The sequence below is a fragment of the Primulina tabacum genome, chromosome 1, assembly GCF_025594145.1.
Source record: "Primulina tabacum isolate GXHZ01 chromosome 1, ASM2559414v2, whole genome shotgun sequence".
In the NCBI taxonomy this organism is placed as follows: domain Eukaryota; kingdom Viridiplantae; phylum Streptophyta; class Magnoliopsida; order Lamiales; family Gesneriaceae; genus Primulina; species Primulina tabacum.
This window is the reverse complement of record NC_134550.1, coordinates 3,657,955-3,674,478: the sequence shown is the minus strand read 5'-3', so window position 1 is coordinate 3,674,478 and position 16,524 is coordinate 3,657,955. Positions and strand designations below refer to the sequence as shown.

General features: G+C 33.4%; 2 protein-coding genes and 1 pseudogene across 2 annotated transcripts; all 3 read left to right on the top strand.

Annotated features, from left to right (window-relative positions):
* The first annotated feature begins 3,073 nt into the window (after positions 1-3,073).
* On the top strand, positions 3,074-4,573 carry LOC142516534 (uncharacterized). Its single transcript, XM_075619865.1, has 3 exons — positions 3,074-3,257; positions 3,351-3,796; positions 3,910-4,573. The coding sequence occupies exons 1-3, from the start codon at positions 3,200-3,202 to the stop codon at positions 4,396-4,398; spliced, it is 993 nt and encodes a 330-aa protein (XP_075475980.1). The 5' UTR covers positions 3,074-3,199; the 3' UTR covers positions 4,399-4,573.
* A 1,614-nt stretch (positions 4,574-6,187) lies between these two features.
* On the top strand, positions 6,188-7,221 carry LOC142516518 (WEB family protein At2g17940-like; annotated as a pseudogene).
* A 3,005-nt stretch (positions 7,222-10,226) lies between these two features.
* LOC142523984 (uncharacterized) lies at positions 10,227-16,356 on the top strand. The gene is made up of 7 exons (XM_075627729.1): positions 10,227-10,381; positions 12,037-12,111; positions 13,506-13,633; positions 14,168-14,306; positions 14,386-14,514; positions 14,600-14,690; positions 16,038-16,356. The coding sequence occupies exons 2-7, from the start codon at positions 12,106-12,108 to the stop codon at positions 16,193-16,195; spliced, it is 651 nt and encodes a 216-aa protein (XP_075483844.1). The 5' UTR covers positions 10,227-10,381; positions 12,037-12,105; the 3' UTR covers positions 16,196-16,356.
* The last annotated feature ends 168 nt before the right edge of the window (positions 16,357-16,524 follow it).

Sequence of the window (16,524 nt, the reverse complement as noted above, 5' to 3'; positions counted from 1 at the left end):
CACTACGCGACAATATTATCTTATCTTTTCCTTCGAAATTATTCAATTTTCATCAATTGTATTTTTTTTTGAAAACCCACGACAGTAGTTAAAAACTATGGGGACCCAACCTAATTCGTCTTCTTAATCATCATTAGGATCAATTAATTAGTCTGGATCTAATTTTTTTTCCTAAAATACATAAGTCCGGAACATAAGATAATCAATTTGATATACATATCAAAAGTAAAGTACAAGTCTTTTGTACAAAATACATTTGTCTCAAACTAAGGTTCAACAACTACATCAAGTGCTGAAATCAAATCTACTTCTAAGTCCGGATCTCCATGCTAATCTTGAATCTCTCATCCTCTTCGTGACCCTGATCCTGTCCCACCTGTTGTCATGCACACATACAAACACAACAACAGTCGGATAACTCCGGTGAGAACTATATTCTCAGTATAAACCATGTATATATGCAATCATTTAAACACATATAAAAGCATGAAACAGATATCAATAACATGTATCAAAATTTGAAAGACATAAATCGATATAAAGCTGTAAATAACATCTTAATTCGTCATCTCAGACTCGACTCATCTCTAATCTAGGGATCCCGGTCTAACTCAAACTTTGGCATTCTGTATCGAATCTCCGCAATAGAAGTCGATCTACTCCTAAGCAACATCGATACACCAAAAGTCTAGTGTCTTGGCGGTTCTGCCGAAGACTTGGCGGCTCTGCCAATGACTAGGCACATCTGCGTAAAACTTTAACTCATGCTTTGCTATAAATCAATAGACTAAGCATATCAATCTCATGAATTGCAAACATCAATGCAATAAAATAAAGTATGTGGTTTTGGGAAACTCGAGTCAAATCAAACTCGAGTCGTATCTCCCCGGTTCGACATTGATTTATACCTTTATTTTCTCGGTTTGACGAAGTCGAAGTCTCGAATTTGAATATGTCAATACTCAATCTGGCAATGACAATATTGAGGAGTACAATATCAATATACAACTCAATCAATACTGGATATAATCAGAACTCAATCTAATTCTGTTTCGACGGCATAACTGTACAATCTCAATATACCCAGCAATACAAATATCCAGAGATACCAATCTCAACTCATAATCGATCGACAAGCATAATCTGATATCAAATCTGTGTAATCTCAATCAATTCAATTCTGAAAATGATAACAATTTCATACGGAATCCGTTCTTCGATCTGATTTCGATTATACAATGATAATAACCTCAGAAACTTATAATAACAGTCATATCAGGATTTCTTCCATATCATATTTTCAAATCATATCAAAACATAAGAAAACTTAAGTCCAGTTGAAGCTCTCGTTGATAGAAACACGGTACCAAACTCGGATTGAAAATCAGACGATTGGATCTTCCGTAAATCACAAATCTCTGGTTTTGAAGAACTTGAAGCTTCCCTGAGATTATCTCGTTTTCTTTCTGATTATCAAGGAAATGAATGGTTATATATATATATATATATATATATATATATCTATATATATTGCATGACATGACCAAGTGGCTTCACCTTTGTATTGTACGTATATGCGCGACCTTCCTCGGCGCATATGCGCGAGACACTCTGTCTCGGCATATTTTCCTTTCCTCAGCTCGCGCATATGCGCGTCATCCTCCGGCGCATATGCGCGAGGTTCTCTGCCATACTGGCGCATATGCGCAGATCCTGGTCGCGCATATGCGCGAGGTTCTCTGCCTATCTCGCGCATATGCGCCCTACTGGGTCGCGCATATGCGCGAGGCTCAGTCCTCGCACATAACAATTTCTTCTCCGGTCTGATCTTTCCGTCTATAATCACATCAATTATCAATAAATCATTTCAGATTACAATAATAAAATCTCGGGCATTACAAGAACGTACTTCAAATGCCCATCCTCGACCGTTTCGACGAACCATAGTACAAATTTTGTGAAAATGGATTATAAATTTCGTTGTTTATATGATTCAAAAGTTATGCATAATTTGATCGGGGACTTAAATGGCAATTGTAGGTAGCCATTATTATTTCTAGTAAAATTCAATACCTATGCCATTATCCAACCAGATAATCACCTTGAATTTACAAAAATTTCATACAAAGTAGGCACGTTAATTAAATGATTTAAACCCAGGTCTTAAATTTCAAATTAAATGGTTAGGTTTTTAAATTGAAACAAAAACCGACTATTTAACGTATAAAATATATTAAAAAAATATTTTTTTAAAATATATACTATGTTAAAATATTTAAATGAGTAATATTTACTCATGCAGAGGGCAGTCGACTAATGAAATATATTTAATGGATAAAGTTTAAAAAATAGTCAGATAAATGTATTTTGGCTTCCTGAGAAGCTTAAAAAGGTTGAAAATCCAATGTGAAAGATTAAAATCGAATTATGCTCACAATAATTTATATCGTAAGATAAGTCGACTTCATAATCAAGACGGTAAGATACTATCGATCTACGACAGTGGCTTAATCAGGATTTTAGAATCAATGGAACAAAGCTTATATAATATTATTAATTATTTTAAATTTTTTAATTATGAAATTAAAATATTTTATAGATAAACGACATTAAGTCCAAAGATAGAAGATCAACCTAAATATATTATTCGATATGCCGAAAATATTTTAGTTAAGGGTGTTTGAAAGAGAATATTATTTCTTTACATATTAGATTTTTGTATAAATATTAGTTGAACGATTTTTTAATTAAAAATTATATTTCTCAATGAAACTAGTGTTTTTTAATTATTATTTATTTATTATTTTCCCCATCTGGCCAATGTAGCCCATATCCAAAGGCCAAATTCTTGTGTATATAAAGATTCGATTTGTTAATTCCCAGGAAATACTGGGCCAAGGCCCAACCTGACCCAATACGATAGCCCAAAATGTCGGGGATCCGTTCAAATCAACAACGGCTAGTTTGCTCAGGAAAGTTGAGCCGCGCATCCTTCACACCCAACGGTCATATTAATCTCTCCGTAAACCCCAAATTTTCTCTATATAACTATCCTCTCCTCTTTTGGATTACGCCTTATTCGATTCTGCAGTACTATTTCTCTCCAATTGTGTACTCGTCTTTCAGTTTCTTGCCACCGCCGGCGATCACAAAAACTTGAATTCCCGGTGACCCGAATCAAGAATCTCTCTGTTAAGCAATGGAAACTCCGCTATCCACAAGAAGGATAACCAGATCACAAACATCTGCCATGTCGAGTATGATCCATTCTGCGCGTTTCAAGAATCAGGATTACATGAATTTTTATTGTTTTTGTCTGTTTGATTAATCTGTTTCTTTGTTCTGTTCAGGGAAAGCGGAGGAATCTGATATGTGCGTGACAAAATCGAGGAAGATGAGTGGTAAATATCAGCAGCAAGATCGGTCTGTGCTTACTGATATTACGAATGATTCGCCGATTGTTGGGGTTGCAATGGGAAATCTTGAGACCCCATCATCGGCAATGAAAAGACCGAGCAGTCAAGTACGTTGTAGCGGAACTCCTGGATCGGGCGAGGATCTGTTGAGGGGTCAAGTGAAGACCCTTCTGCAGAAAGTCGAAGAAGAAGCCGAGCTTTCGAAAATTACTATTGAAAACAGGCCTTTTTTCAACGACCTTCAAGGGCTTGTGAAGTCTCCCTGTATAAGCCTGGTTGCTCCTACTCCTGCAAACACACCACAAGTCTTGAATTTTTCAGTTAATACGAATGGCGTCTCTTGTGTTGCAAGTTCTCCTCCGGTTTTTCTGATCCCTCAGGTTTTGTGATTATTTACTTTGATAAGAATATTGGCTTTTTTTGGATTGATTTATTGATGGGATTATGTAATGTCACTGATTTTATTTTCTTGTTCTTGTTTTATTGGTAAAAGATGATTAATGAGACTTTGGATGAAAATAAACAAGAAGGCTTCGAATCTGATAATGTTATCACGAGGTCTCTGCTGTTTGATTTCTCGGAGAAATCAGAGAGATCCGATTCATCCAAGTGCTCCTCTGCTCTAACTTATCAGGGACAAATCTGTGAAGAAACCGAAAGTAGCATAAAAAAACTATCCACAGATGACGATGACAACTCATCAATTTGGTCGATTCAGGCCAATGCAAGCAGTACTAGAGAGGACGAAGAAGAAGAAGAATATAAACAAGAACAAGAGGGCAGTAACTTCAAAGGCTATCACACTTATGACGAAGAAGAAGAATATGATTATGGAGATGATGATGGTGATGGACTTGTTGACGATATCTGTGCAGGAATAAGCAATATTTGCTTTCACGGGACTGCTAAATTTACTGGCAAGCACATCCGATTCGTGTACAGCAGCGACGATGACGAATTCAAGGAAATGACTGATGAATGAATATATGTTGTGCTGATTGATCTAGTATAGATTGTGTTTGTTTTTGGGGGGTTGTTGCCGATGGGCTGTCTTTCTGGTGACACCATGTTTTTAAGTTTGATTCTGATTTTGATTACTTGTTTTGAATCCACAAACCATTTTGGTTGCAAAAATAATAATACTATCCTTTTCTTTTGCATTCTGTTTTATTTTGCTTTGAAAAAGGTGTGGATTTTGTATCTATATCTACAAAAAAACTCATATTTAAAGATTGAAAATATGTGCCAATAAGCCTCTCTAATTTATCCTAACAAGAAAGAACTTGGACTAAAAATCATTTGCTCCATAAAATAAAATTAATGTTGCATTATCGGAAGTGGAACATAACAAATTGGGCTCCACATTGTGAAGGTAAAGGTCTATTTTTTGGTGCACATCGATCCATTTTTAAATAAGTAATGCTATATGTACAACCAATTTTGTACAATAATTCTTGCAACACAAAAAATTCAATACAAAAATTCATTTATCAAAATCTCATGATAAATTCGATACTAATAGCAAAATCTCGTGATATAATAATAAAATCTCGCGATATAATTGTTGTAAATATCGTACGATATTTTGATTGTACCTTTAGAATTGTATTTTTAAATTGAAATTAGTTAATTGCTCTTCTACTCCTCTCGCACACATACAAACATTCACACGTTATCTACCTAAATTATAAATATATTTAATCTAGTTGTGTCGTTATTATTTTTAATCGAACCAAACAATAATTTCAAATTATAAAAAATAATCACAAATATTTAAATTAAACCAATTATATATAAGCATATAGCACATGCGTAGTGACAATGACACCGCGTTTGATAGAATTGCAAGATCAAGTCTTTTGGACTAGGCAAAAACTTGTGTGAGACGGTCTCACGGGTCGTATTTTGTGAGACATATCACTTATTTGGGTCATCTATGAAAAAATATCACTTTTTATGCTAAAAGTATTATATTTTATTGTGAATATCAGTAGAGTTGACCCGTCTCACATATAAAGATTCGTGATATCGTCTCACAAGAGACCTACTCTTTGGACTATTCTCATTTTTCAAAAGTATATTTATGCAAAAATTTAAATGCACACACATCACAATTATTATATTGTATGCTTACCATTAAATTTACACAAAAACTCATGTGAGACGGTCTCACGTGTTAATTTTTGTGAAACATATATTTTATATGGGTCACCCACGAAAAATTATTACTTTTTATGTCAAATATATTAATTTTATTGTAAATATGGATATGATTGATCTGTCTCACGAATAAAGATTCGTGAGACCGTCTTACAAAAGACATATATCGAAAAAAATGCCTTAAAAAGGAAATTATATTTACATACATTGAAGCAATCCTTTCATAGTATATGACATAAGCACACATCATTTCGATTTTTGAAAACAATTAAGATGGCTCAACCACCAAACCCAATCCATCAATACCAATAAACAAATTTATAGTGTAGTGGAAGCCAAGAAACTAAACAAACTCCCCTCATTTCAATACCTTCTTGTAATCAAAAGTAAAAGATTTATTTAATTTTTTCAAACTTACCTAGGGACCTCCACTATGGTTTTTATAAGTTATTTATTAAAATTTTAATATTTATAATATGAGTTCTCTTTTTTCACAAAATTATCGACTCATAATTGACATCCACCACCACTTGTTAGTAACAAACAAATGGAAAGTATATGCACATGTTAATTTCTCCCCTAGCTATATATAAGTGTAGATATTTTATATTCTTGTCACTTTGAGTATATACTAATCTAGTGAATTTTATTCATTAGAATAAACTTTTCCCACCATTATTATAAGGTGACGAGGTATGCAGGAAGGAGGAGTCGTGGTGAGGGGAAGAGTCGAGATCGACACAAGGCGGCCGTTCCGATCGGTGAAAGAAGCCGTAATGTTGTTCGGGGAGAAAGTACTAGCCGGAGAAATTTATGCTAACAAGCTTAAAGAGGTACATATACGCATGATTTATAGAATATGTTTCTGACATTTGTATTATCAAAAATTTAAAAAAAAAACATATGAATAAGAAGTCGCCCCTTGTTATATTTCTACGTCTTGGATTTATCCTTAATTTTTATGCATGCAATAAGTGTATATATGCATACAATGACACAATTTCTTATTTCTAATCAGATGCAGAGTAATGGTCCAAACCGAACGTCCGAGATAGGAACCGTCAAAGCCGAGCTCGAAGAGACGAAGCAAATTCTCGAGAAAGCAAGAGGAGGAGGAGCTGAAACGGCACATTGTGTGACTTTATTAAGGCAAGAACTAGAACACACAAAAAGGGAGTTAAATAAATTAATTGCTAGAGAAGTAAAATCCCATCTGGAAAAACCAGAGATTGAAGAACTAAAGCTAGTTGAAAAGACAAGCGAAGTTGTTGAAAAGAAGTTTGAAACTGAAAACGGATTCGAAGATGGAATTTTTATTCAATTGGAGAAGACAAGATCTGTCAAATTTGCAAGTCCTCCACTGCTGACAAAAGTGTTGATCAATAGAGAGGCCGGTCACCGGTGAGGAGGGAGAGAAAGTGGTTTTGGCTAAGAAGAAACGAAGTAGGAAGAGTTTGGTTCCATTGGTTGGAGGGTTTTTCTTGAAGAAAAAGGAGATGGAGAAGAGGAAGTGAATCTTGGAGAGTCTCATCTTTTTGCCCCAATCATATTTTAGTTTCGTTTAATTGGGAAAATTTTTATTTGTCTATCTTATTGCATTCTATTTTCTACTACTGGCATTATTCATAGAGTTAGGAGTATAAACAACACCGTAAAAAAGATACGTGCGAAACAATGATGAAAGTAATCGGTTATAGTATTCCAACTAAAAAGAAATCAATGCGTAAGGTTATCCAAGAATCCATGATAAACCGGGGGATTATAGGCTTAACTAAAATTTTGAGCCTAGCTTGGTGGATCATTCATTCTAAATTACACGACCTCGATCCAGGATTTCATCTGAGGAACGGGAATCTATGATCTATCTTCGTGCCGCGGTATGAGTCTCCTCTCTCTTCACTACAAAAAAAGTGTTTCTAGAAGTGGTTTTTGAGGAGCACTTTTAAAACCACTCGTACAAGTTGAACAATAAAATCGGTTTTACTTGAACAGTTTCTATTTCCTTACTTTTAGGAGTGGTCGCATAGCTGCTTTAGTTGTGCAATTTTCTCTTATTGATTTAGCTATTAGAACCATTCTAGAAACTATTCTAATTGAATATTTTTAACAGTGGTATCACAAAATTGGTGTTGTGGACCGCTCTTATGGCTCTGTTTTCTAGGATTGATTTAAAAATTATACATATTAATTACATTTAGTATTGGTCGTATAAAACCGATTCTATACATTGCTCTTATTAATATAACTATTAAGAGCATTCTGGAAATTGCTCATATTGAAGACATGTAAAAGCTGTTTTCACAGAACCTGTGTCGTGGATCGCTTTTATTGCTCTATTTTTTAGGATAGGTTTAGAAATTGTATTTATTGAATACTTTTAGTATTTGTAGTAAATGCTCTTGTTTATACAACTATTAGGAAAATTTTGGAAACCACTCATATTGAATATTTTTAACATTCGTTTCACAAAACAGTGATATGAACTGCTTTTATTGCTCTATTCTTTTAGGATTGGTTTGAAAATTACACATGCTTAATACTTTTTAGTATTGATTTTATAAACCGCTAGTACAAACTGCTCATGTTGATATAGCTATTGAGAATATTATGAAAACTGCTCATATTGAATATCTTTGACAACGGTTTTTATAGAACTGGTATTGTTGACAGCTTTTATTGCTTTGATTTTTTTAGGATTGGGAATTGCACCTATTGAATTTTTTTTATTGGTTGTATAAATCGCTGCTACAAATTTCTTTTGTTGATATAACTATTAGGAGTATTATGAAAACTATTCTTATTAAACATTTGTGACATTGATTTTCGTAGAACTGGTGTTGTTGAAAACTTGTATTGCTTTATTTTTGTAGGGTTGGTTGGGAAATTGTACCTAACTGCTACTAGAAGTATTCTAAGCAATGATCATATGTATAAATATTTTACATATAGACATGTAATCATACAAGATGCATACATAAATATATATAATTTAAACACATATATATGAATATACTTTACATGTAAACGATACATAAAGAAACAAAATAAATAGGAAAAATAACAAAAAAAAAAAATACAATCTCCTCGACGGGTGAGCTAGAAGCTCAGTCTAACTGAAAAATTAGACCGGATCCAATTAAATCAGAAATTCTATTCGATTTAATCAATAGTTTGGTTTTCTTTTTAAAAAAATATTATCAATTCGATTTTATCAGTTTGGTATCTACGTTGATTATAAACCAATATACATTTTTATATATTTAAATTAATTTTAAAAAATCAATTATTATTGGTCTTACTTTTAAAAATGGATTGGTTGATGCACAACCATATTCAACATCTGATCGCTCCTCTGTGTAAGAAGTGTTCGATTCTTATCTTTGTGGGAGTGACTCTCATAATGAACGGAATGATGTTTACTCATTGAGCACTCCCGAACGTAACACATATGACTTCTCGTAGAGCACTCCCAGAAGCTACCCTGAAGCCTGATCGTGCTTGGAAAAGGCATTTCATTGACCCGAACCCGGCCCATCCCATCGAGAGTGCGAATTGCGCTTTATTCGCTTCATAGCTGGCTTTGCATAGGAACCTCTGATTGAGCCCGCGGGGTCGCCTTACTGCTTGAGTGAGTAAGCATTCCAGATTGTTGAGCTTGTCTCACTTTAGCTGGCTATTGATTAATTAAAAAAAAAAAAAAAACAATTATTATAAACCATATTTCCTAAACCTATTAGAATCACCCAATTTCATCTTCGTCGTTCTTTCGTCTAATGTTTGTGACGTCTGAAATACCCGTGCTATTTTTTTCCCCCTTGTTAAAATTGAATTTAACAAGATATTTTATTTCTCAAAATAAAACCAATTTTTATTACCGTTTTAACAAATATTTTATCAATCGTTTTTTTCCTTTTAATTAATCATAAATACTGAATCAGTTTTTAACCATCTTTGCTTTTTGCTAAATAATATTATGAATAAAACTAAATTTTTTATTATATTTTAAAATAAAAACAAATTTGTTTTATTGACCAAAGAAAGGATTTGATTTGTTGTTATAAGTGAAAGAAATCTTTTTGTTACTTTTCGTAACTTCTCTATCCCCGTAAACAGAATCTCAACCAAATCCGTCATCTTTGACCGGCTTTACTACCTCCGTCGGTGGGCGAAAATTTAAATTAATCATACTTTTGTTAGGTTAAATCTTGCCTTCCGAAAAACCATCGGAAACCCATCGCCCCTCTTTGCCGACAAACGTGAAAAACTTCGTGATTTGATCGTTTATGGTTCGGCTTAGCTACGTGAAATAATATGAAAAAAAATATTATTTTTATTGTAAATATGAGCAAAGTTAACCTGTTGCACGAATAAAGATCCGAGAGACCGTGTCAGAAGAGATCTACTCATTTTTATTATTTATAATATAATATTTTTTTGATAATTATTTATTTGAAATCCAAGTACCAGCATATAAGAAACGAAAATATCAAACATAATTTTGATGGGCTCTCTTTAGTTGTTTTTACGCTTGTTTTTCCTCTCGAAACTTTACTTGTTAAACTAAACCAGTTTAGGCGTAATTGAGTACCTACCTCGCAAAAAATCCTCCCCAAAAATTACCCTAACTTTCATGTCTTGGAAAATAAATCTCTTGTCCTAAAACGAAAGCCCAAACTCTCTATCCATTCCCGGTAGTTGCCCTCAAAATTACGTACTTGGGATTCTACAGAAAATCAGCACGGGGAAAACCATTTTTATCACGTTTATCTTTGGGCGAATCATGCTACTCGTGTTTCAGCTTTGAGGTATAACTAAGAACACTATTATTTAGATCTATTTTGGAGTATAAGAGGTTATCAGCATTAGGTGATAAATATTGTGATCTTGAAAATGAATCTGGAAATTTACGATAGATTTTATTTTGAATTGTTTAGATTTCAAATTTGTATGGGGGTTTTTTTTTTGAAGTTTTAATTATAGAATCAAATTCAACCATGTTGAAAAATAGTATGAAATTGATATCATCATTTCTATAATTTTCAAAATTTAATTTTAGTGCAGTTACAAGGTTTTATGAAGTTGGAAAAAGAAATAAATTTCTAAAGCCGAATTTTATGTGTGATAAATTTTGTTACTTAAGCCATTGCTTTCAAAATAAAATCGTTGGATTAATTCAGTTACATATTTGTTGTTTTTGAATCTTTTATCTTAATACTGACGTCTATAAAGATTTTCCGTATGATATTTTCAAACTATTTTTAATAATTTAAAATAAATTCCATTTTTCATTGAAAAATGGAATTGTAAGACTAAGTATTTCGTTTGTAGAAATTCAAGGTACTGATTGCGATTTTTTAATTGATTTGGAGTCTTAATTGTAAGACTAAATATTTCAATTTAATTTATTCAGTAAAAAATGGAAATGGTAAGACTAAATATTTCCCTATGGTCAATGGTGCTGCATGATGGAATTATGACTATTATTTTGCTATCATGTTTTTTTCTTGGAATTTTGGCATTCTGCATGTATATGCATTCATTATTTATTGTTATAATAGCTTTTCTTGTTAGCCTTAAGGTCAATTTAGTGGTCATAATGTTTGGAGTGTGCTGAATTATTTTGGTTTTCGGGTAATGAACTAAATGAAGGAGATGAATGAATATATTATGTGGAGGAGGAGATGGTCAAAGATGATAATGATGGAATTGGTTATTTAGTATTTTAGAGGAGATTTTCATTCAAGACTTAACAAATTAGGATGAGCTAATGCAAAAAGACATCGATAAATTTTTGTAAAAGCTCGATAATTTAATAAATCCCGTATCCGTTTTTGCCTTTGGTAAGGCAATCCGAGCCTTACATGTTTTCTAGCCTCTTCTATTTTATTTTTGATTTGATTTTGGTTAAAGGTGAAGAACAAAATTAGGCTTGAATAATTAGAATCCAGGGTAGAAGCTGTAGTTTTAAGCAATCTTATTCCAGTAGGTTTTTCTAGTTGAACAGGCTGATGTTGAAGGGAACATACTTCTTTGGGGTTGGCAGAGGGCGTGGATCCGGTGTTGTTTATTTTTGAGGATTTCAGTGATTGAGCTTATGTTATTATTCTAATTTGTATTTCTATAATTGGAGATATTTTTGTTCAATATTGAGTGTTGAGGAACTTTGTTAAATTTCATCATTTAATTGTAAGACTTCCATTGATAGGTTTGAAACTGAATGTTTACATCTAGGTTTACAAGTAGTTTAACAAGATTTAAAATCTCAAGTTAATTTATTGAATTTTATAACCTGGCCTTGTTGGGTCTTCGGGAGTAGGGCAGCGCACATCCTCACACACACAAATGTTACATAAGATCATTGCGTGTTCTCCTGCTCCAAGCCTGGTGTAAGCATTCTCCTTTCCAAACCATTATTCCACTTTACCATTTGTGATTTTACTCTCTTTTTCGGCGGCTCTAGGTCCGATTAATCCGTCCCAAGCAATCGATTCGACGCCGTGAAGGTGTATGTGAATGTGACACTGCGAGTATGCACGTAAGCACTGATTCACTGAAGATCAGATCGGCTCTTGCCCTCTCTTTCTTTCTACGCTATGCTTTGTTGGGCATACTGTGTTCAACAGTCTGCCTTTTTATGTGTAAAATGCTCAGAAAACATGAATTTTTGTTTTTTGTTTTGTTTTTTAAAGAAAAGAGGATTCTAAGTTCGGTTACCACTTGCGAAGTACCCGAATTATCCGAAAAATTCGGGTCGGGTTCGATTAGTCAAAAACTAGTCATTTACCCGACATGACGAACCCGAGCCCTATGGTATCCGACCCGACAACTGAGAATATAGTTATTTATGCTTGGAAAATTATAATTTTAGTACAGTAAGTTGGCATGTTTTGGATTTAGTAATAGTAATGTAACTTGTCAATTTTAGATTTTCATCAATTGACTTGTATTTTTTGTTTTAGCCTTTTTTTCCTGATACCGCTAAATCCACCAATTATTACTTATTTGACTCTGATGTTTTTCTACATGATTCATGTGACGAGAATATAGATTATATTAAACATATTAAAATCTATCTAAGCAAAAATAAAGAAAAATGACAATTTTTTTCCTCCAATTTTGAGATATTATTTGTTTTTTTGACTTATTATTATTATTATTATTTTTGTTTAGATTTATTTTAATGTGTGATATAGGTTTATTCTTGCTACGTGAGATATGCCGGAGATCATCAGTGTCAAATAAGTAATATTTTATGATTTATTGGCTTATTTCTGGAAAAAGGACCAAAAGGAAAAAAAAATCCAATTTACAGTATGTACAACTACCATGTAACTGAAAGTAATATTAATTACTAGTTCTATTGTTCTAATAATGATCACTGTCCATTGGTCTAAAATCCGCGCTTTATTATTTTGTATGCTGCAATGGATAAGGTGTAATGAAATTCGGGCTTTGAGTATACGATATTAGGGTTGATTGGTAGTCATTTGTTACTTACTGGGCCTTCTCATTTTAACCCTCAAATCAACAGAAGGGTTAAAATGAGAAAGACTAGGCTAGACGAGGGTTTAATTTGTGATACTCGAAAAATGGGGAACTGAACTGTGAAAACACTATAACATAGAGCACTAATCCCCTGAATTTTTGTCTGATTAGCTGGGTTCAGCTTCCATTGATCTCTCGTATTTGGTGCAGTGATCTGATTTTCAAAATATGGTATTTTTACTTTGTTTTTATCTTCTTTTTTTTGTCTGCGCTGTTTATCAGTTAATTATTCCAGTTTTCATGATAATTTATTATTCGAAATCGTCGTGATATTTTTCTTTTGCTCATAGGTAATTAACATCTGCGAAGGTGCTTCCTGCGAAGTGAAATAACTGAATAAGTTTTGGTGTTACCCATTTTTGTTCGTGTGTTCTGTTATACTAGATTCTGGTTCTTCAAAAGTTTTTCATGTTTCAAGTTGAGTGGAAGCGAGACGCCTTTGACGGACTAAAAAGATGGTTGATCTTTGTGTATTTTGTACTCAGCTGCATGACATCCATCCATGGAAGCGGGTAAGTGATCGATGATTTGGAGGTTTTTATTATTTCGAGCTGTATAGGAGATTTTACTTCTTGTAGAGATTGGACAATATTTTGCTCTAAAAGAGATTTGTATTTCTGATGTCTTGTGGAACAATTGAAAATCTTCAAGTTTTGGTTCTCCTTTTTGTTAATATCAAAGCTTTATAAAGAATAATTTTTGTTGAAACCAGACCATTTCTGTTGTCTTGTGGAACAATTGAAAATCAAAAGTATTAACAAAATTGAGGAGGAAACAAAGAGTATGTCAGCATTTTTCTTCTCTTTTTGCTACCATGATATTCCCATTTTTTACTACGGTTCAAGTTATCTAGGTAACTTTTTTTTTTACGTAATTTATTGACTTTACTATTGTTGGTCCATTTTGGGCTGTTTATTTACTTCGATCTTTTTTGTTTGTGAAATTCATCTACTTACATGAGCATTATTTCATTTGGTTGATTCGTAGCTGAAAATTTTGAGTTTAGCTTTGTTTTCATATCACTTGGTCTCACTGAAATTTTACAGGATTGGCCGACAAGTTATGCGGGTTGGTGAGGAGCTTTATAGGGAGATGTTGCCATTGCAAAATGGTGCACGCCTCTACCATTTGCAAGGTTTGAGACCACATACGTGGTATGAAGTGAAGATATCATATCCGGCTTCTGTATGCAGCTTGTTTATTTCTTTCTATTGTCATTCAAACTTTGTTGATAATATTTTTGACAAGATGAAACAAATACCAGATACCTTCTGCTTTCACTTTGCAACTGAGCAGAGGTATTACAGATTTGACTTCCAACAGAGGAAGAAAATTGCTCAATACAGAAAAACTAATTTTCAAGACTGATGGAATGCTTTCAACGAGTGACCAGGTTTTTTGATGCTTTTGAACATCGAAAACTCTTGTGCCCGTTTTGTTGCTATATGAGAATTTATTGAGTAGGAATTTTTGGACAGAGTGAAACATCTGTTATGGTGAACGTAGAGCCTGAGGGGTTTGTTGCAATACCAGGGAAACGGGAACAAGAATATGTCATCTTCAATATAGGTACTACCTTCATATGTTTCTACTTTCTAACTTATTGTTAACTCTTATTACAGGCATATGACAATTTCTTCAGTTCTTCATAGGAAAGGATTTTGCCAAAATGTTCTTAAATGAATTTGTTGAGCTCCCCCACAAACCCACGACCAGTTAGTTCCTTTTGCATTCTGCCAACTTCAAATGTTTTTTTCCCGATTTTTGCCTGTGAAGTGTGTTATTATTCACTAAAAAAATCAATTGGCAGATTATTCCCTCTAAAACTTTAATTGGCAGATTATTCCCTCTAAAACTTTAATTGGCATGGTCCCCTTGTGTATATAAAAATTAAAAATCTTGCTGGAAACTCCCTCCTTATTATGTCTGTTGTCACCCCTGCTGTTTATGTAGAAATTTATAGAATTTCCCTTAATATTAGCAATCCATACTCCTTATTTCAGAAATTTATAACCCTGTTTCTTTTTATGTCTTCTTTTAATCTTTCCCATTTCATAGTTGGTATTTTCTTGATCTTATGTATGTTTCAGTAAATGTAAGTTGAGGAGTTTTAATATACTGCTCGCTCAGTTTTGTCTTGATGGTTGAGTATTGTTGTTTTTTTTTTCCTAGCGAAATTTAATCTTTCTACAGTTGCTATGCTGCTACGTTGATTAATATGACTACTAGATTTTTCTTTGTTTTTATTTGAGTTAGTTTCATGGCTCTGTCGCTCCTTCAAGTTGAAAGACTGATATTTATGAAGAGATTTTTCTAAGTACTTCGGGTGGACGAGTTTTTTTTAGCCTGAAACAGAGAATATTAAAATACAGCAGGGGAGTATGGAGTGAATCCTTAAAAATCTCGAAGCATCTGCCCTTTCCAATTCATCAGTTGGTTTTAGAATGGGCATTGCATTTGGTTATCCCTAATTTACATAAAGTATATTAAAAGGTAATTGTCATTGTTCAGTGTCAGCGAGCAACATTTTTAGATGCATAGGGGGTTTTTAGCTTATTGAATTTTTAGAGGAGGTGGGTTTTTAGTGCATGAACTGTTTTGCATGCGAGGGACACGCATTTCATCACTCCCAACAACTCTTGTACAACTCCTTGTATAGGGGAGCAATATTTCTGTTTTTTTGTCTGCAACTCCCCTTATGCGATTCATCGATGTATTTTGGAAGTTCAACATAGACTTTTGCATGATTGCTCAACGATGTACATGGTTTTATGACATCTCGTCGTCTCCAGCTTTTGTAACATCTTCTCTTGATGCAATAGATGTTTCATGCACGCAATTATCTGAATATTTATCCGTGAATCCATATTTGTTGAATTCGACGAATTTCTCACCTTTTCTCAATCTTCTTGGCAGTTTGTGATGAACTTTTGCTGGGCATTACCCATCAAGCCTGGTATGTTGCTGTTCTGGCATTGTTTTGCCTCATCTTTGCATTTGCCCTTCCATCGTTTCTTCCTCGGTATTTTCTGCCAGAAAATGGAACACCGGCAACTATTACCAAACTATCATAGTTATACCGCATTTTTTCTCTCAAAATTCTGCAAAGGATTGCGTAATTTTATCTCGTGTATCAAATTGAAATATTTGCGTAATTTTATCTCGTGTATCAAATTGAAATATTTCATGTTTCACTTTTGTTTACGTGCTTATTCTAATATTTTGATGTGCTTAACTTAATCGCAGTTAAGCTTCATTGAAACAAAATTTATTTGATCGTTTGACGTCAAAAGATTAATCTCTTACGGTAGAAAAATTAATTAGTTATGATGAGGTTGGTATCATCATAAATCAAATATCCGAAACTTCAAGAAATTATCAATTTTCATTTTTCCAAATGAAA